Here is a 25843-nt window from a genome sequence, read left to right on the forward strand (position 1 = left end):
TTCCTGATCCCATACCATAGAAACGCGCGAGTGTGCTGAGCTCCAGTTACATGTGTGGAAAGTATGACGCCATAGATGCAAAAGCAGCTGATGGCAGGTTTGGCAATTCTGGGCTCTGCTTCCATCTGAACATGACTTCGGGAGGTGGAGGGGCGGTTACTCACAGCACATGGACAAAGGCCGTGTCAATTCCAGTTGCCAAGCTGTCACCCAGCCAGCTGTGGCCAAATATGGTCCTTCCTCTGATGTCAGATTTCAAGACGAGCTCTACTTCTGTAAACCCTGCCCGGGAGTTACACAAGAGTTGCATAAGAAAGGGTTTTCCCCCCCTTCAGGACTCAGAGTCTCACCCTTCTTTTTTGCTCCCACAGAAAGGATAAATTAACATCTGGCCCCGATTATGGGATTCTCAAATCTGTTCAAATTAAATTAGCTGCTGCCAGCCGCTACAGACGAGTACCGTGTGTTCTCTTGGGGGAGGAGGCTTGTGGGTAATTTCAGCCAAAAACCATGGGCGGTATTTTGTGGGAGGGAGTACTGGAATCTCGAGGGAGCCCTGGGTAGCATTTATAATGACTTAAACTACGGTCCTGGCGACTAGGGAACAGCATCAGGAAAAAGAATTGGGTTTGAGAGCTGGGTCACCCAGGGACTGGCTCCATTGCTGATGGAAATAGGGACGGGGTGTGAAGTAGCCACGCTGTCTGTGCAGACCTCCTGGCCCTGGCGCTGCTTGCCCAGTGTGCTGTTCATGTTTTACCCCTCACACACTGGGGTCAGGCCTGGGCTCATCATGAGTCAATAATTACTTGACAGCAACTCTTGGAGGTAGTAAAATAGGGTACCAGCTTCACACAACCTTATACCAACTACAGCTTCATCCACCCCCGGACATCCAATAATCCACTTTCAAAGAACCCCCCAAACACACTGCCATCAAGTTGAGCTGACTCACAATGCTTCTGGGTGAGGATGGGGGGTGGAGGGTGGGGGTGGCCGGGACAGATTGAGACACAGAGTGATTAAGTCACGTTAACAAGACCACACACTAATTCATGACAGAGCCGGGTGAGGGTGATGATCCAAGACGTGATTTCAAAGGCAACTGACCCCCAAGCCCATACAGTCATACAGTCGAGTTCTGACTCATGCAAAGTGACTCTATGTGCAGCAAAGTGAAACACCCGCTGGTCCTCAAGCATCCTCACAATTCTCCGTACGTCTGAGCCCATTGTTACAACGATCTGTCAATCCATCTAACTGCTGGCAGGCCTGTATAGCGTTTCTAAGACTGTCGATTTTGCTAGGAGCAGACAGCGTCTTCTTTGTCCCTCTAAGCGGGTGGGTTTGGGCCATCGTGGTGTGTGGTGAGTGTGAAGCATTTGCCATTGCCAGGCCTTCCCTATCAGAAGATGGGCCAGCCTAGACGGGAGAGCCAGGGTCAGGCTTGGTCTGGAGACAATTTTGCCCTCCTTCAGGATGTGGAAAAGCTGGAAGCAGGCCAAATGCATATCACATGGGCCCACACGCCTCACATCTTCATGGTCTCAGTTTGAGGTAGGTTAAGAGAAATTACTTCCCTAGATATTCAATTTCCCACCCCTTCCCGCTTTTATTTATTTTCCTAATTAGAAAACAAAAACATTTTAAATTGGAAGGGAGCTTAGAAAAGGAGAAAGATAAAATGCAGGGTGGAAGAGAAAGGTTTCTGAGGGTATCCATTTTGCTTCAAGTAGAAAATGCTTTATCCTTAACTGGTACGACTTAAAGAGTCCAGCTGGCAGAAAGGGTACTGGTTTAGTGAGAAGGAAGAACGTTCCTCTCACACTGTATCATCCCACTCAGATGTACCTCTTTTGTTCTGGGCAGACCACCCTCATTTCTAGAACAGTTCTCAAAGTGGGGTTCAGAAATACCTGGAGGTCCCCATGCCTCTTTCAGGGGAACCTGAAAGATCAAAAACAATCTATACAAATATATTATATATGTGTATATGTGTGTGTATACACTGTATTAGCATTTGCAACAAGGTGCAAAAGCACAAATGGAGGCAATGGCATTGAGCTATAATGGCTGCCATAGTATTCTCCACCGCCATGTACTTATAGAAAAATAATACCAGTTTCATTTAAAATGTTGTTCTTTATTGAGCTGTTCCTGATGGAGTAGTACAAGTGATTGGTTTTATTAATAATCGAGAAGGGATATTTTTTGTTTCTATGTACTAAAATGGAAAGTCTGCATAAAACCATTCTGCATACTCAAGTATGGTAGTTCTCATGAAGAGATGAAGTTGTGCTTTTGAGTTGCCAGCCAAACTAACCACTTTTTATGGAATATCATTTTTACTTGGAAGAACAGCTGGAAAATGATAATTATTCAGATTTGGATACCCGGAAGACGTGTTTTCAAAAAAAATGAAACAGAAAATTATTTTTTTAAGTTCAATTGAAAAATCTATTGCTAGTGATAGAATTTGAGCTTACCAGTAAGCAAGTGAAGAATAGAAAATCTGTATCTGCCACTGTGAGTTTTCCAGCTTCCCATATGACTTCTGAGGAGGTTGGTGGTGATATTAATGAATGTGATTGTTTGATATTGCATTTCAAAATATGTCAACTATGAACACTATTTTTCCAAATGACCCATGTACAAGATGTACAAGATCCATTCAATGTATAAGACAAACTAATAGGAGTTAATGTGACCATATGAAAGTTCATTAAAATGGTTTCAGATTCCAAAGGCAGTTCGCATTTTTAAAATCCCAAGCCTGTTTTTAGAAGATGATGTTGTTGTTGGGCACCATCAGTCAGTTCCGACTTAGAGCCACCCTCCACACAACAGAAAAGAACCCTGTCCAGTCGTGCACCATCCTTGCCATTGCTGTTTGCGCCCACGGTTGGCGTCACCGTGTCGAACCATCTCGCCGAGGGGCTTCCTACATTTTTATGCGGTATTCAATATCCAAAATTATCCGAAGCAGCTACTAAATATTCCCTTTCTGTTCCAATTACACATCTGAGGTCAGATTTTCTTCGTGTACTCATTCAAAATAAATAAATAAATATACCATAATGGACAATCCTGAAGCAGACAGGACACTCCAGAATGAAAGAGATTTGCCAAACGGCAAAAAACAGCAATGCTGTTTATGTCATCAAGAAGAGTATTTTTACATCAGTATCTTAAATTTTAAATTGTAATGTGGTCCATCTGGGTAGATGCCATCAACAATGTGCTGCTGTTAAACCAACCAGCTTCTTGGGGTAGAGAAGCCCTGATTTGTGGGATTTGACGACGTCCGTGGTGTAAATACCCACTGTGGTGTATCTCAGGGTATGAACATGTCACTAGGTACCCCGGTGAAGCACTCAGCTGCCAAGGAAAGGCTCCATCGGTCACTCTGTGGAAGATGTGGCAGTCTGCTGGCATAGATTCCCAGCCTTAGAGACCCTGTGGGGGCAATTCTACTCTGTCAGCGGAAGATTCTGAATGGGAAGGGATTCAGTGGCCACAGATGTTTTGGTCGGTTTAACACGTTCATCACGGAATGCAGAGTTCGGAAGAGAGGTGTACTCAGTACCACCCTGCCCCGCCCCGACTCCAGCACACGACCGGACTCAAGTGCAGATAACTTACATGAACACACGCATAGATGCCGGCACTCACTTTGAAGAGTCATCCTGAGAATGCAGAGTTTGAGAACAGGTGTCATGGGATTATCATCTCAGCAATGTCAGCAGTTCCTTGCGAGGTCATACAGGGATGTGGACTCAATTAAAGAACACCCGAACCTCACAGCCTCAAGTAACGTTAGAGACATCCTAAAGCTTCTCTGTGGAACATGAGGCTGTCTACTTGTGTCAACGTAGCCTCGGGAACCCTACCGCGGGCTGCGCGGAGTCAAAATTGACTCATGGTGGCAAGATAGGGTTTCGCTTGTCACAAGGACACACACCTGAATCTACCACCAGAATCCCTTCTGGGGAAGTTTTCCAGGTGTACTTTGGGGCATTCCTTCAGGAAGGGCTCATCAGAGCTGATTCATCTGCTATGGTTTACTACTCCGATTTGATTGTTGTATGGCCTCCTGACAACCTAGAGACCCTGTAAACAGAAGAAAACGTTGCCCATTTCTGAGTCATGAGCCACCCCTTCGTGGCTCCAGGCCTGTTGCAGCCTCCGTATTTGCCTTCCAACCTAGGAGGTTCTGTTGGGATCCAGTTAGCATTGACGACATGAGTAGACGGCCAGGTGCTTCTTACTCTTGGGCTGGAATGCTCCCCGGGAGTACCAGGGATGACCCTTGTGATATTTGTGAGCAGCATCTCAAGTGACTGCAGTGCGATGGCCGACAGGTGGCGAGACGTGGGTGTAAAATCAGTTCAGTGGAGGTCTGACTGTCCACAAAGGTTGCCAAGTTGGATCAGGGCTTAAGATCCTTATTTCACCTCCTCCCTGTCAGAGGAGGGTAGGAATGAGAACTATTTCTGGGAGTTTAGGTAAACAAAATGTGGAGACCAAAGAAACGGACCAAAGCACAAACTGTTCATACACAAGATGTTTATTACCATGCCAAAAGTTTATAATGCACCTTAGTTTCCACAACTATTAGGTCGAGTGATATAAAACTGCCAGGTTTTGTCGATTAATGAGAAAAACAGAAGGGAAAAAAATTGACCAATAGCAATGTCATGTGGCTCAGCCCAATATATAATGAATTGATGGCTAAGACTTCTTTCGGCAGAAAAATGTCCCCAGTCCTGTGTCTGTTTATGTGATCAACAGATGGGGGAGTGATAAATACACCCTGCTTATGAAAGCACATCCTATGCTTACACACACCACGGGTCATCTGGTGTGGGCCCGTCAGGAGTCCCCCCAGTATTCGCTTGGCTTTTCCCAGCTTGTCCTACCACCCCAAGTTATCGTATAACCACCCCAGCCGATTTAAGCTTTCTGGACCAGTTCAACAATGAAGCCAACCAGATCTGATAGTTTATTAAAGGTCAAGAGCCCCTGGCTGACCAGGAGTGGCTCTAAAGCAAGTAATGATGTTCCCACCACAAACAAAATATTTTCTTCAAAGGAACTATTGCTGTGCATGCTCCTTCCCGCTTGTTTACCCTCTCTGCCCCCACATAGTGTCCGGGAGAAGTAACAAAATTATCTCCTGCTGGACAGGCAGAACAGCGGCAACAGTAACAAGGGGCTTCTAAAAAAAAAAAACCCACTCGTGAAGTAATGGAGTTAGAAGATGAAGGAATTCTCCCCTGAACTACAAGCTACTTGGTATGTGATCCCAAATCCCTGGGTCATGCTGAAACAGCTGCAGCTGCTAACCGAAAGGTTGAAGGTCCGAGAAAATAAAGACCTGGAAAGCTAATTCTGGAGAAACAAAACTCCAGCCATTGAAGAATCCTGTAAAACATAGTTCTGACACGCTAGGGGTGGAGCATGTTACCTAAAACACGACTGAGGGCCAAGGACAGATGAGCCCTGCTTCACTTATGTGCAAGAGGTTTTCATGAAGGTTCCCCGCCCCCACCCCGGAACCTTCAGCTCTGTTACAATATTTAACTTTACAAGGAGCTGAGATAAAAATAAAGCTTTCTTACAAATTACATTTTTTTCCAGTGAATTACTTTTGCAGTAAAAATAGCTGCTACATAAATCCCTCCTGATCTCTGAAAAGGAGTTGCATGTTTCCAAAAATAGTTCTCTTATTTTAACCATACAGAATAACTAAGGGCAGGGGGAGGAGACAGCAGGTCAAGGGGTAGGTGCACTGGAAGAACACAGTCAAAACTGAAAAATAAAATAAGCTTTGTTTATAAACTGACTTAAAGGCATGCACGGACGTGGAAAACATATGCCATTTGTCAAGAAAAATACTGCTTTGTAACTATTTACTTTTACATTACAATTAAAGAAACCACATGGAGGCCAGGTGGGCCCCCTCAGAGAATATGCCATTAGTTTCTGGTAAAAAGTCCCAAATGTACAAAGTCCTTGCCACATAATAAGCCATGGCATTTAAAAAAAAAATACAAAAGGAATTAACCCTTCTAAATCTCACTCCTGTCGGTAGAGTAAATGTCAATAGACATTTTACAATTTCTCTTCATCGGTCCTGGGCAGATGCAACCTTGTGTGTTCTACTGAACAAAAAGGAATAAACACCGGGTGTCTTGCATTCTTCTTGGAAATACAGTTATATTATTTTAAATTACAATATACAATTTCTGTTAAATAGGACTGGTAGGGGATTTTGATAACAATTACAAGATAACAATAATATATACAAAACTGACTTCTGAAATGGCGTGAATCATTTCTTCCCACCCTCCTACCCCTCTCTAGACGAAGAGAACGCGTTTGCATTCTGCGGTCGCCAAAGGCAAAAGAGAACCAACACGTGTCCGTGCGTGTGCATGCAGCACGCGCACCCTGCGCTCTCCTCACAAAACAGAGCGTAGCTGCACAATCGGGCGCACACAGGACGGCCTTGAGCTTGCACGGCTTCCCGGTGGTTCTTCCCTAACTGCCTTGAAGGAGGCTGGCTGCATCGTCAATTGTGTTAGCCTGTCGGCAGACCCGTGAAGCGAGCTACCCTGCTGCCTGCCTTCCGCCATGCGAGTCGGCTGGAGGGCCACGGTTTCGGAGGCAGGAAGACTACTGCGTCTCAGCGATGTTCCTGGACATATGAAATCCCTTCTGCTCAAGGTCCCTGGAGCGGCGGTCGGGACGGCCTTCCCATCACAGTCACACGGGGCCGGGCCCGCTCAGGCAGTCTGGCCAGCCTCAGTCCTCTGTGTCGGGCTGGACGCCCAGGATGGCGTGGAGCTCCTCCGGCGTGAAGCCCAGCAAGTTCTGGAGGTCGCACACAAAGCGGTACACGTAGCGCTTGCCCGACGTCTTGTGGATGATGTTCTTGTCGTAGTAGTAGCGCAGGCCGCGGCTCAGCTTCTCGTAGTTCATCTTGGGCTTGTTTTTCCTCTTCCCCCAACGGCGGGCCACCTGGGGAGCACCAAAGGACACAGGCATGAACTTCAAGGCGGGAGGAAACATCTAACGACATCGCTCTCCTGCCGATGACTCCAGTTCGCCAGAGAACGGACAACCGCACCAGCTCGCAGAAGCACGATCTGTTTTAATACACGTGCCAGGACCATAGGTCTTTGTCCCTAAGGTGCAGGACAGAGCCGGAGACACCCAGCACTGGCCGTACTGGGCTCAGGCACCTCCTGCCGCAGAGCCTCCCCCCCCACCCCCCAAGACAAAGGACAGGCTGCTGGGGTCTTGCCCCCTGGGTGCTTACTTAACAGGAAGAGCTCATTAACAAGCGGCCATGTGACAGGACTCAGTCCTCAACCTTCCTGTCCCAACAGAATCACAGAGGTGACAGATGATGTTCCCCCGAAGCCGGAGATCAAAGGCAGGGTGCCAGTGCCAGCCCTGCTCAGCTCAGGTCAGCAGGCTGGAAGGCAGCCGGAGAAATGCGACTTGGCTGGGGCATTTGCCCATGGGGCTGGAGAAGGTCTCAGCTCAAAGCGTGGGCTTTTTAAAAAAATCACGCGACGGGGTGAGACGGTGACGCCCTCTCAGGACCATGTGCACACCCAGGACACACTGGCAACGTGCCTATCAAGACATCTCCGATTCCTCGCCTGTGTGCGCCGTTGCCTGAAGGCTCAGGTAGGAAGGTGTAGGTTCACACAGTGAGGCCTTTGCGTGTGAAAGCCCCACAGGATGCAATCAAGTGCTCAGAGTCCAGAGGTCTCCCAGGCCTGACCTTACCTCGTCGGGGTCAGCAAGCTTGAACTCCCATCCGTCCCCTGTCCAGCTGATGAATGGCTGGCAAGACTTGTCTGAGAGTAATTCCAGGAGAAACTGCCACAGCTGAATAGGTCCACTGCCTGGACGGGCGAGAGGAGAATGGCACGTTCCCATCACTGTGAACTAGCACAGGGCTTAGACCACTTTTGACAGCGACCACCCACCCCAGGTGTGCAGAGCACAACTGCTCCGTGGGATTTTCAGAACTGAGACCTCCAGAAGCCATCCGCCAGGCCGGTCTTCTGAGGTACCTAGCCCTCGGTGGGTGTGAAGGGACGTTCCTATGAGCAGCCAGGGGGTTAAAAGCATCGTAACCCAGGGACTCCAAGAATACTCATTCTCACTGGTCATTGCCACCTTTGAATGGATTCGGACGCAGGTCTTTCTCTTCAACAGCTGCAGGGTGAACTCGAACCACCACCGTTTCGATTAGCAGCCGAACCCCTAACCATGGTGCCTTGGGCTCTCAGTCATCCTAATCAAACAAGCTCGTGGAAGGCAGCAACCCAACTCTCTGAATCGAATGCCAACACACAGGTGCAACTCCAGGTGCTGGTGGCTGAAGGAGATGAGTTTGGACCCTAAATATGAAGCTGCCCCGTCAGTGGAGACCATGTCCCCTTGATATCTGGCTCTGGTCTTTCTGCCCAAATGGCAAGCAACAACACCTGTTTGGTTCCTCATGCTAAAGCCTTCACCATTTATTTCCAGAAACTCTACTCCAACGGGATAGGGGCGACCAAGGAAGCATTTCCTCCAGAGAGCTTAGTATGTGGAAAGACCCAGCTGGCGGTGGCTCGGCCTCCCTGAGGCGGGCTTTCTCACGGCAAGCCACCAGCGGCAACACGCTCACGGCCTCCCCGCAGTTGTGCTGGACAAAGCGCTCCCGGCGTGCCTTTGCAGCTATCATTTTGCAAGACAGAGAGCCGCTGGAGAGCAGGCCCCTTGCCGGGGGCCACACACAGTTGTCTTCCAGCTCACCCCCATCTCCTGCCACCTCACAGCCACTACTCCCCCAAACCCGCTGGCGCCCCTCTAAGACGGGCTGGGTAACCTACATCCATGGGGGGAGCAGTCTACCTCCTGCACCCCACCCCACCCCCGGCTGGCAGCCGCCCTGGGAGGTGCAAACACCAGCCATTCACAGACGGGCGGGTGGGGGTTGCAGTCCACCTTGGCTTAGAACACAGGCCTTGGCAACCGACTGCGAAACAAAAAGCCAAACCTAAGAGCCACTGGACACCCTGCTGTGCTCCCTGCTACCCCATGGAAGTACAGCAGGCGCATGGCCACAAGGGGCTGACCCGACGAAAAGTGGACTTTTTTGTTGTCTCCCATTAACGTGAAAGGCAGCACCAGAGCTGTTTGCCGCCCCTGGGCTCCCAAGTTCCACACAGCAGTGTATTCCTTTCCAACCTATTTATAGACTGGAAAACGAGGGGGGGTGTGCCTACAAATGCTTAGTTTAACCAATCAAATTTTGTTTTTTAATCCTTAACGGCTCCATATGGTCAAAACATGGGGGGGGGGGTGTTAGTACCATTTAAGGACACAGCAGGCAATGAAAATAATCCGTGTTTTTGCTGAAGTCCTGGAAACATTGGGTTACAAAAACAGTGTTAATATTTGTCCTGTGCCTAGAATAGCTCTCGCCTAAACTTTCACAATAAGACTTTAGGAGAAGAGGTAAACAGTGCCTGCGTGGCTGGACGCAGGCTTCTCAGCCCCTCCCTGACAGAGCCCTGGCCTGAGTGGCAGGCTTAGCGCCCTGGTCCTGGGAAGGGAGTTCCTCAGGCCAGCGTCCCCTCCCTCCCCACGTCCCTCACTCCTTTCTGGGATGCCCAGAACACCCTGGGCACAGCCTGGCAGTTTTCATGGGCCCCACAGAAATCCCAACACGGGTGGCATTTGTAGGATCCAGCCAGCCTGGCAGAGATCGGGAGCGTCCACTGGAGTGGCCCTTGTTCAGCCTGGCTCGCTGCAGGTCACAGGGGACTCCGGGCAGGGCTGTGTGGCCACACTCACCTGTGAAGCCTGCCAGCACGGCTGCAGGTATAACTGGTTTGCCCTGCTCCGCCGGGTCGCTCCTCTCCTGGATGTAATCCTTGAAGGACATGGTTGGCTTGCTGAGGCCGAGGGGCTGGCTGCAGTCGTCCTCGAAGCTCTCGGAGGAAGGCACCCGCTGCACGTCGAGCAGGGAAGACTGGCTGCTCCAGGACTGCAGTAGCGAGTCGGAGCTCTCAAAGCTGTCTGCGCCACTCTCGACTGAGTCGTGCTCTCGGGGCTTACCTGGCGCAGAAACACAGAACTCTGCTGAGTCCTCCAGGGCAGTGACCGGGACCTGGGGCATCACTCCAGGCTAGTGTCACCTGCACTCTCTGAGGGGTGCAGAACGGTGCCCAGTCTCTCAGCGACTCCTCACACCAGGAGCTGAATCCTTACATTAAGTGTACAAACCACACCAGCCATCAATAGGACACAAAAAGAAGGGGAAAAAAAACCTCATTGCCATCCAGTGCACTCTGATTGGTGGCAAGGCAGCACGGGAGTTCTGTAACTTTTTCCCCCCAAATCATTTTATTGGGGCTCATACAACGTTTATCACAAGAGTCTGTACACTCTTGACAGGAGTGACAAGTCTCCTCTTTCTCTCCCAGAGCACCTGGTAGTTTCGAACTGCTAACCGTAGCCACTGTAGAAGGGGCAAGTAAATGCACGGTAGCTTCTACAACAGAATGCTATAAAGCAACGAGCAGGCAGTGGCGGCTCAATCCTACTATGATCCTTGCCTTCCGTGCAGAATACCGCAGTCCCATTTCCAGCCCATGCAAAGCTCGGGTGTAACCACCCACCCACCTGCCCCTCGGTGGAACCTTGTGGAGAAGCTGAAGAAGCTGAGCAGTCAACTGGCTAAGATGAACGACAAAGAAATGGGCTGTGTCCCTTATCTATGTTTCAGTTTCAATCCAAAAGCCTGTCACATGCCCAAGTCTGTCTCTCCTGAAACACCCGTTCGTGAGAGGACTGAAATCCTCACGAGTAGGGACTCGACTCCTCTGCTTTCCTGGCGCCCTGAATGCGTGTGACAGACTGTGTGTGACAGCTGGAAGAACCAAATGTCTGGTAGAGCCCAAAGCCCCTCAGAATGTGGACAAGTACTCTGACCCCTTCCAATGGTGGAAAAGAGGGTGTATTTATTAAGGGGAGGGGGGAAAATCATTCTCAGATGGGGGACCTCGCCCCAGCTCCCAGAAACAAGCCGACAGCCTGATGTACAGGGACACTTGGATGCAGCCCATCTTACCGGAATTGTTAGGGAGCAAATTCAGGTTGCTTGCCGGGAAGTCCTGGCTGACGGGGCAGTAGTTGACGCTGATGGTGTTGAGTCGGGACTTGGAGTACAACTGGAACTCCTGCTCGGAACTGAGGGCACCGGGCACAGGTGAGGGCTGACACAAGCTGTCCAGGAGACTGCCTTTGGGGCAGCTCTGTGTCTGCATCCCGTAGGGGGCCTGCTCCATGCTCAAACCTGGAACAGGCAGACAGCACTTAGGGAAGATGAGCGGTCACTTTAAGTCCTGAGCACACCACCCGCGCCCAGTCCTGCCTGCTCTCTCCCTCTGGCGCCCATTGCCCCTCTGCAAATCCTACGTCAAATGTGGCTTTTGCAACAGGCTGCCCACTAAGGCCCCCTCTTCTCAAGCCTTATAGCATGTCTGGATGCAAAGCCCGGGCTTCCACCCAAGTTCACTGGGAGTTAACCTCTGAAAATTACAGCTCAGGGAGGCAGGAAGCTCCATATGAAAGGCCCAACTGGTAAACCCCAGGGCCAGCTGATGCTCAGCAGGAGGCCCTCAAGTGCATAGGAGTTAAACCCTGAGGCCTGAGCAGAATCAGAGCTGGCCTGACACCATCAAAGCACATTTCCCGATCCCCACGCCCTACTCAGCCTACCCCTGCCAGCACAGCACCCAGGAGCCCTTTGAAAACTCCAGACCAGAGCAAATGGGGGACGGCTTCCCACACTGGCCTCTTTTCTTTGCAATTTGTGGGTGCCGCCACTATGTGCTGACTCACTGTGATCTAGTCCGACCCAGCAGAACAGCCCCATAAAGGGTCTCCAGCTGTAGTCTTTACCTAGGAGAGCACTTGCCAGGCTCACTCTTCTGTAAAGCCAGTGAGTGGGTTCGAAAAACCAACCTGCTTGCAGCCAAGTGTTTAACTGCTGTTGACACTAAAGTTTCCTCCTTTGTAATTCTGCCTGATAACCTGGCCAAAGCCACTTACCCCGCCCCTTGCTCTCTGAACTCCCTAGACCAGTGCTGACCATATAAAAGGGAACAGCGAGGCACTCCTACAATGTCTAACTCCAGTAAAAGTAACAAGAAATTAGTTTAGCCTAAAATGTCCCGTAGCATTGTTTTTAATGGCCTATCAATAGTTCATACATTATTAAAGCAGTGCATAATAACCATACATTATGATACTGTTTCCAATCAAATCCACTGCCATCAAATGGATTCTGACTCATACCAACCCTACATAGTTTCTGAGGTTGTCTTTACAGGAGCAGCCAGCTGGTGGGTAGTGGATTTGAATCCAGTTTGGGACTAGCAGCCCAATACCTAACCCACAGTGCCACCAGGGCTCCTGCTACACCCCAAAGCTTCCAAAATTCAGATGTCCACATAGACCAGCCACATTTCAAGTGTACAGAAGCTCAGCCGTCATATTCTGCCTCAACTTCAGACCAGGCAGGTCTCGATCCTTCCAGAAATCGAGTCCGAATCTCACAGGAAGACGAACAGCCAAGATCCTAGGGGCTGCGTTCATCAGACTGACCTATTGAATTGCTATTAATCCAATGAGGAACCGAGTTGAGGTGTGAATTTTCTTCATAGTGATCTTCTGTCTTTTCCTGGTTTTCTGAAAAACAGACACAGAAGACCTAAGATTGCAACTCACAGTAAAAACCACATGTGGAAAAAGGAAAGGTACTTTCCAAATGACTGGTCTCTAATAGTTTTATAAGCTGACAAGCATGTGGCGTGCAAAAGAACGAGAGTTGGCGACACATGTTTCTAGTTAATGGACAAAAGGCCCTGGAAATGAAGATGGCTTATTTTGCATATTCTGAAAGGTCTAAAGTTTATGGGTAAGCCTCATTCACAATCTACAAACAGTTGAATGCTTATGAAAGCACTCTCTTCATGCTTATGAAGCAATCCCACGGGGCAGTACAGTACAAGACAGACACAGTTCCTGACCCCATGGCGTTTACGGCCCAGCACCGTCCACCCAGAAGTGTCTCAAGTATAGCACGGAGAGTTATATGATGCCCTGTGCGTGTGTCACAGGGTCACATTTGTCCAAGGACCTCGAAGCGGAGAAACATGGACCTTCTGTGCATATTTGCTTAACTACAAATACACGTACACACTCACATACTACGTCTGATCAACAGTAAAACATGCCAGGTTTGCCAATAATCAGGTTCAGCAGAACCTTCTCAGATTAAGACCTGTTCAATTTCAGAGAAAATAGGAGGTCTTTAAAAATAAGGGGGGAAATTATATATATATATACCCAGAGTCCTCAGATTCCTAAGGCTGCCAAGTCGTTGAGTCTATAGTACCCATGGACACTCAGCGTGCTTGACTCCAATTCAATCAGGGTACTTCCCTGCGTCTACAAAGATTTAGGGTTGCTCACTTTAAAATTCAGTGATCCATCACAGTAACTCTAACTCAACGCACTTTTCACATCGCTCTCCTAACTCTTTCAGGGTCTGGATCATGATTATTCTCCATTTGTCCGGCGGCCACTGCAGCCTCGCAGTGCGCTCTGGCGTGCTCTTTCAATGCACCAATGTGCAGACACGGGCCAAACACTCACACGTTCGTTTACACAGCCTGCAAACCAAGAGCAAAAGGAGGGCGCCACTTGGACTTTGGAAAATTTACTTTGGAATTCAGAATTGAATGGACTACAAGAAATCCTTTGTCTTCGGCTGACTGATTTTCTGTAGTCAACCCCTAAGAACAGGATGCCCTGTATACCCAACTCAACATGCATGCCCTCCCACAACGAACTGGGTTCTTTGTGAACAAATCAGTGACTCACTCAATTGCCTTGTGGCTATACTTGATGCTTAATACACACACACATATTCTTAAGTGGAAGAAAAATAATCTATAATCACTGCCATATAGCTGACTCACTAGGGTGGTATTTTCAGGCAATTTACTTTAAACTATTTGGATCAGCCAAGCCTACAGCTGAAAAGCACCAATGGCCCGTCACCCTTCCCGGCCCCAGCTGACCCAGATGAGGAGCCACGCCATTCATCTGGTACCTTTAATCATCTGCTCCAGATGTTCCCAAAGAATGTCGCCCACAAAGTCAGGTGCCAGCTCCAGAAAGCGCTCCTTGCCAAGGTTGCACAAGACTTGGCCAGTCATGCCAAACCTCTGGAGGTTCACGTTCACCAGGCTGAACTCATTGATAGCCCAGAGAAGCCACTGGCACACCTGCTGCTCAGTCCACAGCCAGGGATCTGGAGGGGAAGGAAAAACAATGGAACAAGGGCCAAGGATGGAAGGCGGCACCGGGCCAGAGTCACCCTGACCTGTGCTCATCAATACACGAACGAGACACCTCTGTGTCCAAGGACAACTGTACGATGCTAACAGATTCCCTCTCATGTGCACTTAATAAGAGCTGGATTACAGGTTCAGCCGAGTTTTGGAGAGGAAAAAAACCTATAAACTGGTTCCGATGTGACTAGTTAGAAGCAACTCTTTGCAAGACATTCTGAACAAAAGTCCAAAAAATACACCATGACCAAGCAATTCCTGTCAAATGTTGTTCATGGAGCGCACTCAGAAAACAAAACCGAAAAACCAAACCAGCTGCTACGGAGCGGATTCCAACTCATGGCAGCCTGTTACCTTCTTCCAAGGTACCTCCTGGGATTCGAACCACCAGCCTTCCCGCTAAGAGCTGAGTACTTAGCCACCCGAGAAGAGCGGCTCTAGCTCCCACTTACTCTTTGGGATGCCGAGGCGGCGCTGCTCCTTCTGGAAGCCGCTGAAGGTAGCTTTTAAGGCCTGACTCATCACCGCCTTGCTGCACGGCGTTAACAGAGGCAGCTCGCAGTTGGAGGGCTCTGCAGAGAAACCCCGAGGGCCATTAGTGCTTCAAGCATCAGATGGGGCGAGGGTGAGAAAAGTTTCCAAGAAAGACCCATTTTGATCTCAAACCTTTACCTAATTAATTGCTTAAAGGAGTATAAATATTTAACTCAGACCCTTATTTCTGCGCTCCCCCCCACCCCCCGTAAGTGGTGTTGAGACAAGATCGTAGACCTCGTAACTACGTAAAGCTCCCTGGTGCGTCGGCTTCCTTCCGGTTCGCCTAGGTTCCGTTTCTACCTAGGTCTACTAAACATTTTTTACACAATGAAAGAAATGAGCAGTGTTTGATCCAAGGGCTTAATGGGTTGTAAAAGCCTACTTTGAACGTCCTTCCAGTGAACTAAGCGACAGGTGGAAAGAGTGCAAGCATGCTAGGAGAACACACGACACTCAGCACCCTGAAGTTACACCGGACGGCATGCTCAGATCTTACAGCAGCGACACCCCTGCTGGCTGCTCCTCAGCCATGCCCAGGGATGAAACCGCCACGTGACAGTGTGCCTCTGGAAGCCCACACGTCATTATCCACTATCCGGACGGCGTGCTCCAGCACCTACTGTATGTGACACAAGGTCATCTGTGGAAGGTGTCCATCACTAACTGCCATCATCACTGCAGAGGCGCCACCGGACAGGCTCCAGGGGAGAACCCATGACCAGAAACAGGCATGAGCCACATTACTGTGGCTCCCAAAAATTCTACGTGGGGAGGATCTATCCAACGATGTGAACAGAGATATTAACTTGGTCTGCATCCAAGGTCCACTGGCTCATGGCTGGTTTGCGAGTGAATCGCGGAAATAAAGACCCAGTCTGACGGAATGCTGGAAGTTATCAAGAATGGAAATCTACTGCAATCCAGCCACAACCGTTTCTTTGCTCGGGTGTCTGGCTTGGGAAGACACTGGAATGACGTTCTGGTGGGAGAGAGAGCCGCCTTGCCTTCTCCTAGGGCCAGAGACTGGATCGGACTTTTGATACCAAAGGTTCAGGCTACCAGCACTCATCACAGTGAATTGTCATCACTTTATTCACTCAACCACTTCAGGGAAATCACACATAACTTGTCAAGGCGGAGTAAATAATTACCATGAGAAATGGAATCCAAGCCTGTTGGCACCTCTTGGAGTGTTTGCTCTTCGCTCAACGAGGGGAAAACCGAAAACAGGGACCCATCGAACATGTCGAAGGCTGGCTGGCGCTGGAAAACAGAGGAGAAAGGAGACTAAAGCGCTCCGCTTCAATGTCCTGAGTGACCCGATTTAGAAGTGGTCCACGCCTAACCTCGATGAAATGCCCCAGGTCAGCCTGGCAATGATAGGGCAGTAGATGGATTAAGCCAATCCTGTCTCTAAATAGATTTCCAAGCGGCTCAAAGTGGCACACACAAGGAGATGTCTATGATTAAAGAAAACAAAATAACAGGTGCTGGTGAGATGTAGAGAAACTGAAACGAACCCCCCCCCCCTTCTCTCTCTCGCTGGTGGGATCTGTCACTTTGGCGCACCTTCAAAAAGGTAAAGACCCTGTGACCCAGCAATGCCACCCCTACGTATATACCCAAGGGGATTAAAAGGAGGTACATACACACAGATATTTGTACCCCGATGTTCACTACACATCACAAAAAGGGGGGGAAATACCCATCAACAGGTGAATGGATAAACAGGATGTGATGTATCCATTCAAGGAAATGTCACTCTACCGTAAAGAGAGTGAAATATTGATACTCTACAGCAGGGGGTCCTCAAACTTTTTAAACAGGGGGCCAGTTCACTGTCCCTCAAACCAGTTGGAGGGCCAGACTATAGTTTTTAAAAAAAAACTTTGAACAAATTCCTATGCACACTGCACAAATTTTATTTTGAAGTAAAAATCAAACGGGGCAAAAACACCCAGTGGGCCGGATAAATGTCCTCGGTGGGCTGCATGTGGCCCCAGGACCGTAGTTTGAGGACGCCTGCTCTACAGTATAGATGAACCCTGAAAACATTATGCCAAATGAAGTTAAGTCAATCACAAAACACAAACATTGTATGATCCTCCTTTTTGAAATATCTAGAACCAAAGTTTACCACTGGTCACCTGAAGGAGCCCTGGTGGGGAAGCAGGAGGAGTGCTGGGTTGCTAACAGCCAGGTCAGCAGCTCAGACCCCCATCTGCTCCAAGGGAAAAGATAAGACCGTCTGCTCCAGGAACAGCCTGAGAAACTCTAAGGAGCAGTGCTACCCTGTTCCATAGGTCGCTGTGAGTCGGAGCAGCTAGATTCCAGGGCGTACAGCCTGGGGTTAGAGCAGGTGGGTGGCACAATGCTGAAGGGACACTGAGCTTCTGTGACGGGTGATAGAGAAGTCCAGGCTGAGCCACGCAATGAATTAATTCATATCACTGAAGATTAATGACATGAAGAAATGGAAAATGGTTCAAAACCCATACATTTACCAAGAAAAAAAAGACAAAAACCTTCCAAATCTGCTAAGGAGAAAGAATGCCCCTGGAAATAGGTATAATCTATCTACAGCTTTAAGGGTCAGCACCCCAAACCACTAGACAGCACCCCAAACCACTAGACAGGAGAAATTGGAGGCTTTTTACTCCCTTCGAAGGTTCGAAGCCTCAAGAACCCACAGGGGCAGTTCTACTCTGTCCTATAGGGTCGCTAAGAGTTGGAATCAACTCAATGAGTTGATTCAGTGAATTATTTAACTATTTTCCCGTTACAGCTTAAGGGAGTGGAGAGACACACGAAAATATAAAACCTCAATATTGTCTTGATTTCAGACAATCTGAGTAACTTTTATGAAAGTAGCTCCCTTTGAAGTTAAGCTTCATTGGCAAGAATCAGATTCTTAGGTTTTGATTCATCACTGGTGCCTCCCTTGTGCAGGAAAAATAAAAAGCGAAGAAAGGTTCTATTTTTCCAACATAAATTGGAAATCCCATGTTATGTGTAATACAATGACCCATCTGTTGAATCATCAATTAAAAGAATGTGGAATACATTTACCAATAAAAATTGATTAGCGTACTCTCTTTTCACAAAAGCAGAACCATGAGTGACACACTGCAAAGGACAGTGGTCAGAAGACAAGAGCCCAGCCCCCAAACCCAAGACAATGGCGTCTGACTGCAGAATACATCTCAAACCCAAGAGGGGAAAATCAAGCAATCAAGTACAAAAGACTCATCTTATCTCGCAGGCAGCTTTACAACAGGGCTCACTGTGGTGAAATACCTATCTATTCAATTCTCACGAACATTGCCCTGGTGACTTAAGAAATGCCTTCATGACTGTCAATTTTTGTTTCGCTTTAAACCAGGAAGCCAAAGAACAATACACACCTGTGTAGCCGATTTAACACACCTGTTTCTGAAAGGGTCATTTCGATTCTAAGTGCAGAAATTGCATAGATAGCGTCAAATGTTTATAGAAAACTTGTTCTTGGGAGTGTGGCCTTGACTTCAAATTCTCTTTTGCTTGCATTGTTTCTGCCATGCTTGGAATCCTGATCAAATCATGCAAGAAAGCCCAAGAGCTTGGAGATCAGTCATCTTCTGAACACAAGAAGAGCCAGTCCCAACTTCCAGCTCTTCGGGTTCTATCACTGAGATAACCGCGTGCTGATCTTCAGAAGAATGTGTAACACACCTGAGACAGTGCATCACTACCTAAGACACTAGGTTTGAGGAGGCTGCTCTTCATAAGACTGCTTTAGAAGCACGCTCGTCCCATCATGCTCAAACACACCTTCCTGCCGCATTTGGAGAAGGCATGTGGAAACATCTGGCTGCCACAGCATGTCCCTAAAAGCAACTAGGAGAGCAGCTCTGTGGGCCGTGTGTCCACAGAGAAGAGCCTTTCATCTTTGGGGTTGTTAGGTAAACAAGACACCCTTGTTTTCTCCCTACGGAGAGGCCCTTTGGCGCTCTTCGGACAGAAGGGCAGCCTGCAGCAGTGGGTCTGTCTGCCTCTTCGAATTCTTTTCGTTCTATTCTTAAATCACGCGTGTCACTCAGGAGACCTCCTGAGCAGCTAAGACAGAAGAGAGAAGCTCGCCAGCTCTGCGCAACTGAGAACCACATTTTCTGCCCTTGGCTGGAGCCTCAGAAACAAACCACAGAGGCCTTGCCACCCACGAGCTGAGCGGCTCTCTTTCTTGGGGAACAAACTGCGCCAGCATCAAGACACCCATTTTGAAGACTACAAAGCTGAGGTCCGGAGCAATTAAGCCAAGAACCCAGAGCCCCACCCAGCAAATTCAAATGACAACACTAGAACTTGCTTTCTGGGACCCAGCCCATCATTCATTTTCCCATTCATTTTTTTTAATCTTTTAAAGTCTTGACCACCCACCTTGAGGATCCCTCTGTAACTGTTAGACACAGGTGCCACTTGATCCATGTTCTTGATTCCAAAATCATTCATCTGGAAAGAGACAAAAGAGGGTCAGAGGTGAGTAAGTTTAAACAAGCACGTCTTAAGAGAAGTCATGGCGGGCAGCATCCATCAATACTTGATTCCGGCTGTCCAACTCCCACAGCCCAACAGGTAAGTCAAAATGTAACCCCAGCTCTTATTTTAATGGCCTTTCTCGCACATATCGTAAAAGCCAAAACCCCTACAAAGGACAATAACTGGGTATACCATTTAGATTACTGAACATTACCTCATGCTGACTCCTCTGAATTCCACTGCCAAAAGGGGAAACAGACAAGCAGCAAGTCCCTTGCTGACGGCTACCCAAGGGAGCCTTCCTGCGGAGTAGTCTTCCTGGGGTTGCTACAATGAGGCAGACTGTCTTGTACTGGGGGAGGAGGGGAGGAGCTTCCCTTTACCGTCAGTCTACAGGCAACTGGGAGCATGGGCCTAGGCAGTTGCCTGTCTACACACGTGCACAGCCAGCCCCCAGAGGGCCTATCCCAGGGAGGGCTGCTGGGAATGCTCTCCCTTCCTTTCTCCTGGGTTATGCTATGAGGAGGAAGCGCACATCTAGCAAGGGAATAAAAGAGAACCAACTGTTCAGCCCAAATGCTTTTGCAGCGCCCCAGAGCCTCCTGGCCTGGGCATGCAAGTTCACAATATGTCAGGCCTTGTGTGTGGCTCAGCTGTGTGTTTCTACAAGAGGAAGTGATTCTGATGATGGCCCACTCTTATTCTCAGCCTGCGCTGTCCTCCGGCTGTCACTAGGCAGCAGCCACGCACGACTTCTGGGCATTTCTGGCCAATGGGGACAGAAATGTGTCTCCCACCCCACCCCCTGTGTTAATGGACCTAAGGGCCGGAAGTATGATCCCTCCCAGAGGTACCTCTGAAGGAAGGCCTGGCAAGCTGTCTTCAAACAGATCCCTGTGGAGCAGCTCTCCGAATCAGGATAGACTGGGGTACACAGGCTTGGTGGTGGTTGTTTTTTAACTTAGGAATGCACTGACTTTCACAATGACCTGATCACCTATATCTCCATAACAATGTGCAGACCCGCTGCGCACTTACATAACCAATACATTCGGTTACTAGAGCTGGGCTGAAATTCACTTCATCTGTGTCGCTCTTTTTAACACAAAAGGGCACGCGTGGTTCCGGGTTGGCTTGTTAACCACAAGGTCGGCAGTTTGAAACCACTGGCTGCTCCTCAGAAGAAAGCGTTCGTCTTGGGCCCCCACAGCGGCAGTTCTGCCCTGTCCTCTAGGTCGCCACGAGTCAGAATCAACTCGGTGGCACTATACCGAATCTACCAGCTGCTCCATGAGATAAGGATGTGGCTTTCTACCCCAATAAGCAGTTATCGCCTTGGAAACCCACTGAGAGAAGTGCTACCCTAGCCTATAGGGTAGCTGGAAGGTGGAATCAGCTCGATAGCAGTGAGTTTTCAGGCTTTATAACAAACGGGAAGGATGATGGACGCGTGTTGGGGGCTAACCGCGAGGTCAGCAGTCAGAGCCCACCAGCTGCCCCTCGGGAGAAAGATGAGGCTAGCTGCCCTGATCAAGGTCTGCAGCTTCGGAAACCCCCTACAGAATCCCTGGGAGTTGGCATGCACTGGACAGCAGAGAGCAGCCTGCACACGTACTTGGAGGCCCCCAAATGCACTTGCTGGGCCAGGTTAAGTTCTAAAGACATACAGGGACCTTCAAAACGTTTGTGGGACAATGGTCTTTTTTCCACCCCATGTGTCCACAAGTTTCTGACGGCCGCTCGTAAAACGCACTGCCAGAGTGCTGAGCAAAGAGTGACTGAGACTCAGCTTCAAATAGGTCAGGGGAAACTCCGTTGAAGGAGCGCCCAAGTGGTGCAGAGAATGGACTCTTCCCATGCGCAGCTACTAAGAGGAAGTGTGAAGGTTCAAATCCAGCCAGAGAGGCCTCAGAATAAAAGGCCTGCTGACATGCTGTGGAAAAGCAGTCCCTGAGAACCCCAGGGAGGACGGGGGTCCTCTGACACCCACGAGTCAGAATCAACTCCATGACAACTGGCCTCACACGGGGCCGGCAACCTCTGCCGAGAGGCATTGCTCACTCTCCTCCCCTGCGCCATGGCCATGAGCTAACGGCCCATCACAACACTGTACACAAGGGTACGCCTACCGAACCCGCCCTTTAGTAGGTGTCTCCACCTCTAACACCCAAGAACCTCACTGCGAAGAGGCTGCCCTTTCTATGACTTACTGGAAGCTGCAATTATCGTATTCTCGTGTTCCTATTTAAATGCAAGGGTGTGCTTGTTTCCTCTTTATGATCAACATGAGAGCTAAATCAGACCGCCCACTAACCCTGCCACCCAACCCAACACACACACATCGGGAGAGGAGTGTCATTGGAAAGGCTGTAAACTCCCCTGGCTGGCAGCAAATGATCCTGGTACCAGTAGAAGGGGAAGAGGACCGTGACCATCATTCTGGGGTGGGTGGGTGGGGAGAGGCGCTGTTCGGGGATGCAAAATGGACACACTGGATTGGAAGTTCCGGTCTGTCTACCTTGCCATCGCAGGTACTCCCTGAGCCCTCAACCCCAAGCTTCTTAAAAACCTACCAACCCAGTGCCATCGGACTTATTCCAACTCATAACCACTTGGCAGGATGGAACAGAATTGCCCCTTTTGGGTTTCTGAGACTTTAAATCGTGGCGGGAACAGACTGCCTCGGCATTCTCCCGTGAGGCAGCTGGCTGATTCAAACAGCCAACCTTGTGGTTAGCAGTTCAATGCATAACCCACCAAACCACCAGAGAGTTCTTCTTTCAGTACCATGTACTCCCACTTCCTGGACTCTTCCTAACCTACCAGAGGGAGTTGGTATCCCACCTTGCATGGCAGGGAGGCAGAGAAGGCCCAGAAGCAAAGCAACATACCTGAATCGTGCAACTACCGGGCAAGGGGGGTGGGGGGGATCCCAGCCCAGCTGTACATGGTCCTAATCCACTGTGGCAGGCACGAGCCCCTCTACCTTCAAGTCACTAAAGGGCAGATAGCACACAAGTGGTCTGGTTGCTGCTCCTTATGAAAGGGGTCCTGGAGGCGCTGGGCTGCTAGCTACAAGGCCAGCAGTTTCACACTCACACTCACTAGCCAGAGTCCAAACCTATCCTTCAAAGAACGAGGCTGCTCCCATTAAAAAAAACGCCATCTTGGAAACCCAATTTTGGGTTGCTCCGAGTCCGACTGACTGAATGGCAGTAATTACTCCTGACTATGTGAAAGTCCCCCTTCCCTGACAGCTGTGTCATTCATGTGGGTAGAATTAAGCCAGGCGACTTGTTGATGAAATAAACATGCCTCAAACAGAAGGCTGAGACAATGGACGTCTTGGGTTTGTCCAGCATCTACACAGAAGCCAGCAAAACCAGTTGCTGTCCAGTCGATTCCAGCTCACAGAGCCCCACGGGTGTCGGAGTAGAACCCTGCTCCAACCGGATTTCCAATGGCTGAGTTCTGGGAAGCAGCCTGCCAGGCAGGTCTTTCTGCCAAGGCACCTGAGCGGGTTCGAACCACTCACCTTCCCAGAGCAGAGAAGAAAGGCTGTGGACAACTTTGGAAAAGCTCTGTTTGGCTTTTGTGTACAAATACCAGGAGAAAAGGCAGCCTCCTACTCCCACATACAGAGCTATAATTACTGGCTACACAATAGAATTCTTTTGTTGTCCAGTCTTAATGAGTTTTGTAAAAAAAAAAAAAACACCCTGTAGAATCAAAGTGCTCTTTGCCAAATGGTTTCAGGCAGACACATAACTAATCAAATTTAAGTTCCCTCATTTTCCTCAACACAGCTTGTTAAAAGTGACAGGCATGCCAGGTTTCTCCACATAAATCAACTTCAAGTTTAGGTCCTGTTAAGTGTCACCATATTGAAGCCTCAAGGGGCATGGGGGTGGGGGCCTTAACCAAATGGAATGGCTTAAAACCCAGCAGAATGTACTTGCCTGCTATCAGACCTATATTAGCACATGTGATCGGTTATGCAAGCTTAGAATGCAGATTTGGCGTTTGGGAGGATTTGATAATATAAAGCTAACAAACTGTGGCACCCCTTGAAAGGTTAGTTTTGTCTTTTCTCTTTAGAAAGTTTAGAGATGAATGACTAAGCCCAGAAATGAGTGTTTGAATATATTTCCCCGGGGGTACACGGGGCTAAACATTTACAGTACTGTGGTATTACTCAGAACTTTAATAAACCTTAACTTGGAGATTTATCTAAGTGATTGCTCGCAGTGTGGGCCGGCAGATAACACACACACATCGCTTCCACTGTATGGTACACACGTAATCTCTCGCTGGTGAATTAAAATAAATGACTCCTATCTCCAAAGGGGCCTGCTCACTTACTTTCTAAATTAGTAGCACAACTGCTATTTTAGTCTACCTTGGAATTTAGTACAGATCAACATAAAAATGCACTGAAGTCCCCAAACGCACACACAAATACTCAATTTCTCCTACATTCAAAGTACTTGAAAAACAGGGAAATAAAAGCAGTCTGGCTTCCAGGATCCCTCATTGACGTCGGCGAGCCCCCCCCTCGAATCCGGCGGTGTAGGGGCACCCGAAATGGTCTAGGAAGGACGGGGGGCAGGGGGGGGGCGCCGGCTCACTCTCCTGAGGCCTCCCTTGGATCGCCGGGTGGGCCCGGGATGTCGCCTGGCAGGTGACGCGGGAACCCTAAGCTCCCGCACGTTTTCGAGGTGCCACCTTCCAGCTTAGGCGCGTGTCCCCCGATCCGGCAGCCTCCATCTCGGGCCCTGCGCCGCCCTCCACTGTCGGAAACCGGATGAAGTCTCGGTCGAATACGGAGTGCGCCCGAGGCGCACGGCCCGCGGACAACGCTCCGGGGCCACCCCGACGTCCTCCGGCGTGGCGGACACCCTCGGCGCATTCAGGCCCCAGGGGAACCCCCCAGGCAAGAACCCCAGCAAAGAGCAGCCACTCGGGCCCGCACAGCCTTTTTAGAAAACAAAGCCAAAGCAAAGTGAAACAAGCTCTGCGCCCTGCCCGGGAGGCCGCCTGGCGACCCGGCGGCACCGCCCGAGTGCGCCAGGCCCGGGAGCCCAGACTACGTGGTCGGGGCCCTGGGCACGAAGGCGCCCGCCAGGCCCTCCACCACCCCTAGGGCCATCCGGTGCGCGGGGTTGGGGGGAGGTATGGCGGGGGGGATCATCCGGAGAGCGGAACCCAGACGCGCGCCCCTCCGCTTCTAAAGAGCCGCCACCCCCACCCAGATCCCCCAGGCTCGCCGCGGGATCCAGAACTCGATGTCCCCCACGACCCGCTCCTGGGTCACCCCAGCCAAGGAGTGGAGCGTGGCACTGCGGGAGTCTCTCCGCGGACGCCCAGCCAGCACGCCCCGCACGATCTGCGTAGCGGAGGGGGGCTCCAAGCGCCCTGGCCCCCGCAGACACCGCCCGCCCACCCAGCCCGGGACCCCACTCTTACCGCTGCGGCTAGGCCAGTGCGGACGGCGGCGGCTCGGGGCGCGCGGGGCGAGGCAGAGCGCGGGGCGCGGGGCGCGGGGGCGCTGCGGGGGCGGCGAGCCGGGCGCTCAGGCTTGGGTACCCTGCCCTCGGCGCCGCGCTGGAGGAACTAACCGGCCGGTGCCCCTCGCGGCGCGGCTCTTCTGGAGCGCGGGGGGGAGGGACTAAGGGGGGGAGGAGACCCAGGGGAGGGGAGGGGAGGGCCGGGGGAGGAGACAGCAGGAGGGAGGAGGATGGGGACGCGGGAGAGCTAGCGGAGGAGGCGGGGAGACTGGCGAGAAAGGGGAGGGGAGAAAGGAAGGAAAAGGTGGAAGGAAGACGGGAGGGGAAAGGAGACGCGAACGGAGAGGACGTGGGGAGAGCTGCAGAAGTGGGGGTCGGAGGAGAGGAGAAGCGGGTTCTGCCGGCGGGCACCTCTCTCCCGCGCCCGCTGTCACCTGGCTCGGTCCCAGGGCCCGGGTGGGGGCTGGGGTGCCGGCAGAGTTCCTCCCAAGACAAATTGGTTTCCTTTCCTGGTCCTTGAGGCTTTCACAGGAAACCTGCCATTCGAATTCAGCATGGATGGAGGAGTGGCGAGAGCTGGTGGCGCCGCGTGGTCGCCGCGCTTGGGTACTAAGGTCTTTCTGGGTCGTGCCCTCTAAAGTAGATTCGACTCTCTTCTTGGATCTCCCTCTGGATTTAAGATTTCTGGTTATTGTATGGTGCAAAGGCACTAAGTGAGGTTAACAAGTGCAATCTGAGCCCTCTGCTGAGTCACCAAGGTGATTGTGCTCAGCGATCTGCACTGCTCAGGGATGCCCCATTTCCCTTAGTCCGGTGTTAGAGGCGCCCCTACAACTGCGCCGTGTT

General features: G+C 50.3%; 1 protein-coding gene across 1 annotated transcript; it reads right to left on the reverse strand.

Annotated features, from left to right (window-relative positions):
- Positions 1 to 4546: 4546 nt before the first annotated feature.
- Positions 4547 to 25132, reverse strand: ETS2 (ETS proto-oncogene 2, transcription factor). The gene is made up of 10 exons (XM_075542288.1): positions 24957 to 25132; positions 19392 to 19463; positions 16127 to 16238; positions 14891 to 15010; positions 14198 to 14398; positions 12685 to 12768; positions 11147 to 11371; positions 9868 to 10131; positions 7804 to 7922; positions 4547 to 7023 (listed from the first exon to the last, which is right to left on the reverse strand). Exons 2-10 carry the CDS (start codon positions 19461 to 19463, stop codon positions 6808 to 6810), a joined length of 1413 nt encoding a protein of 470 aa, XP_075398403.1. The 5' UTR covers positions 24957 to 25132; the 3' UTR covers positions 4547 to 6807.
- Positions 25133 to 25843: the final 711 nt, after the last annotated feature.

This window comes from Tenrec ecaudatus, chromosome 2 (genome assembly GCF_050624435.1).
Source record: "Tenrec ecaudatus isolate mTenEca1 chromosome 2, mTenEca1.hap1, whole genome shotgun sequence".
Classification (NCBI taxonomy): Eukaryota; Metazoa; Chordata; class Mammalia; order Afrosoricida; family Tenrecidae; genus Tenrec; species Tenrec ecaudatus.

Excerpts from the sequence above, each read along its gene's own strand:
- ETS2 (XM_075542288.1), bottom strand. The coding sequence starts at position 19,463 with ATGAATGATTTTGGAATCAAGAACATGGATCAAGTGGCACCTGTGTCT. Across the intron at positions 10,132-11,146 it reads TTTGCTCCCTAACAATTCCG|GTAAGCCCCGAGAGCACGAC; the intron begins GTAAGATGGGCT and ends TTTCTGCGCCAG. Across the intron at positions 7,024-7,803 it reads AGCTTGCTGACCCCGACGAG|GTGGCCCGCCGTTGGGGGAA; the intron begins GTAAGGTCAGGC and ends GGTGCTCCCCAG.